At 45.3% G+C, this 1,817-nt stretch overlaps 1 protein-coding gene across 2 annotated transcripts in view; it reads left to right on the forward strand.

The window, feature by feature from the left end:
• RAPSN (receptor associated protein of the synapse) overlaps positions 1–1,817 on the forward strand; it is a 23,366-nt gene that overhangs the window by 8,890 nt on the left and 12,659 nt on the right. For both annotated transcript variants that reach the window (XM_018559738.1, XM_018559739.1), the window contains exon 2: positions 289–627. In XM_018559738.1, coding sequence (XP_018415240.1) covers positions 289–627 — 339 coding nt within the window. The remainder of the gene's footprint in view (positions 1–288; positions 628–1,817) is intronic.

The raw sequence follows: 1,817 nt of genomic DNA on the forward strand, positions 1-1,817 counted from the left end.
TTTTCAATCCAAGTAAAGTTGACCATATATTGTTAGAATTCCAGGTGATTCCTAGGAATGATTTTGAATTCTAACAGTGGTTGGCCCTGCTGGTGTTTATCAAACGTAAATGCTTCTTGTGTGTAAATCGGACAAACACATATGCTACAATATTCTGTAATAAATGCAAATGCTATGACTGTGACCACAGATGGTGATGTGGTTTGGAAATATAAAGTATAAAAAAAATGGAACATCAGTGACCCTCTGCTTGCATGTTCACGTCTTTTAGCTCATTACTGTTCTCAGTTTGCAGTGATCCAGATAGACACAGCGCGAGAGCTGGAGGAACCAGACTTCCTGACTGAAAGCTACCTGAACCTGGCCCGCAGCAATGAAAAGCTCTGCGAATTTCAGAAGACCATCTCCTACTGCAAGACGTGTCTAAACATGCAGGGGACATCTGTCAGCCTTCACCTGAATGGACAGGTGTCACTGAGCCTGGGGAATGCTTATCTTGGCCTCAGCGTGTTCCAGAAGGCCTTGGAATGCTTTGAGAAGGCCCTGAGATATGCTCATAACAATGATGACAAGATGCTGGAGTGCCGAGTCTGCTGCAGCCTGGGGGGCTTCTACACCCAGCTAAAGGTCAGCCTTTTTTCTTTCTTACAACAGCTTTTGGAGTATGGGGCAGGCAAATCGTGAATCTAACCAGCAAGATTGGGCTCATTCAGTAAGGTCAAATACAATGAAGACTGGCAGTAATCCTTAGCAATCAGATTTTACTTACTATAGTCAGATCCAGTAGTGCTTCCTATTGGTTACTGAACCCTTGCTCTTTGCTTACTGAACAAGCCTGTATGTGTCTGAAAAGTAAGGGACTATGTTGTCCGAAGCAAACCTTCAACTTCTTTCTTTTATTTTCTAGTCTCTCTAGGAACATAAAGGGTGTTCTTTGATGGTCACTGTGGGCTTCATCATTTCCTTCAGACACAACTGAAGCAATCACTAAAGTAATACCTGATGATTCTGTTATAAGGGCCTTGTTCAGGCACTTCCTATTATAGGGTAACAACGCACTGTCCCTGTCACCTAATTGTGATCCTGCATTGTCACCCTGTCACTGGAGCTTCCAATGGAGGCTACAAGTGGCCCCATCGGCACACCTTACTCATGCAAGGTCTACTGTTGTCACCTTCAAGAAACCTGCTTGAGAAATACCATCACCGAAGTGCATGTAGACAGAAAGTGGCTGCAAAGAGGCTGTAAGGGTACGTCCCATTCAAATCTTTGGGACGTTAGCGTGCAGGAGTGGGTGGCCCGGCACTAGATTTTTACGTCACAGGACTTAGATGGAGATGGAGGCCGCAGTCATTGGAGGAGATATGTATGAACCTGCTGGCAGTGTGGCAAATTCTACTGTATCGAGTAACTAGGGAAGAGGATGTGGAATTGCCAAGTATGGGCATAGAATAGCTTCCCTTCAAGGCACCATAATGTATTCCAGCTTTCAGCGAGAATCCAAAGCTACAATGTAAGACTGGAGTAGTGTTGATGCTTTAGGCTGCATTCACACTTGGGTGCATTCATGTGTATTAATGTGCGGTACATCAAAAGCTGCTGCATGCATTATTTCATTTTTAATGGCACAGTAGTGCATATATACCCACAAAACAAACAGTCATGACCCTTAAGAGTGCATTGCAGTGTGCAGGTAAAAAAGGAAGTTAGGTGTGTTGTCAGGGGCATCACTAGCCTTTTCGGCGCCTGAGGCGGCAGGGGGGCTAGTGCTCGTGATGCATGCTAGCGGGAATGGGGGGGGGGGGGGTTAGGATGGG

The sequence above is a fragment of the Nanorana parkeri genome, unplaced genomic scaffold, assembly GCF_000935625.1.
Source record: "Nanorana parkeri isolate BGI_ZX_2015 unplaced genomic scaffold, ASM93562v1 scaffold414, whole genome shotgun sequence".
Lineage (NCBI taxonomy): Eukaryota > Metazoa > Chordata > Amphibia > Anura > Dicroglossidae > Nanorana > Nanorana parkeri.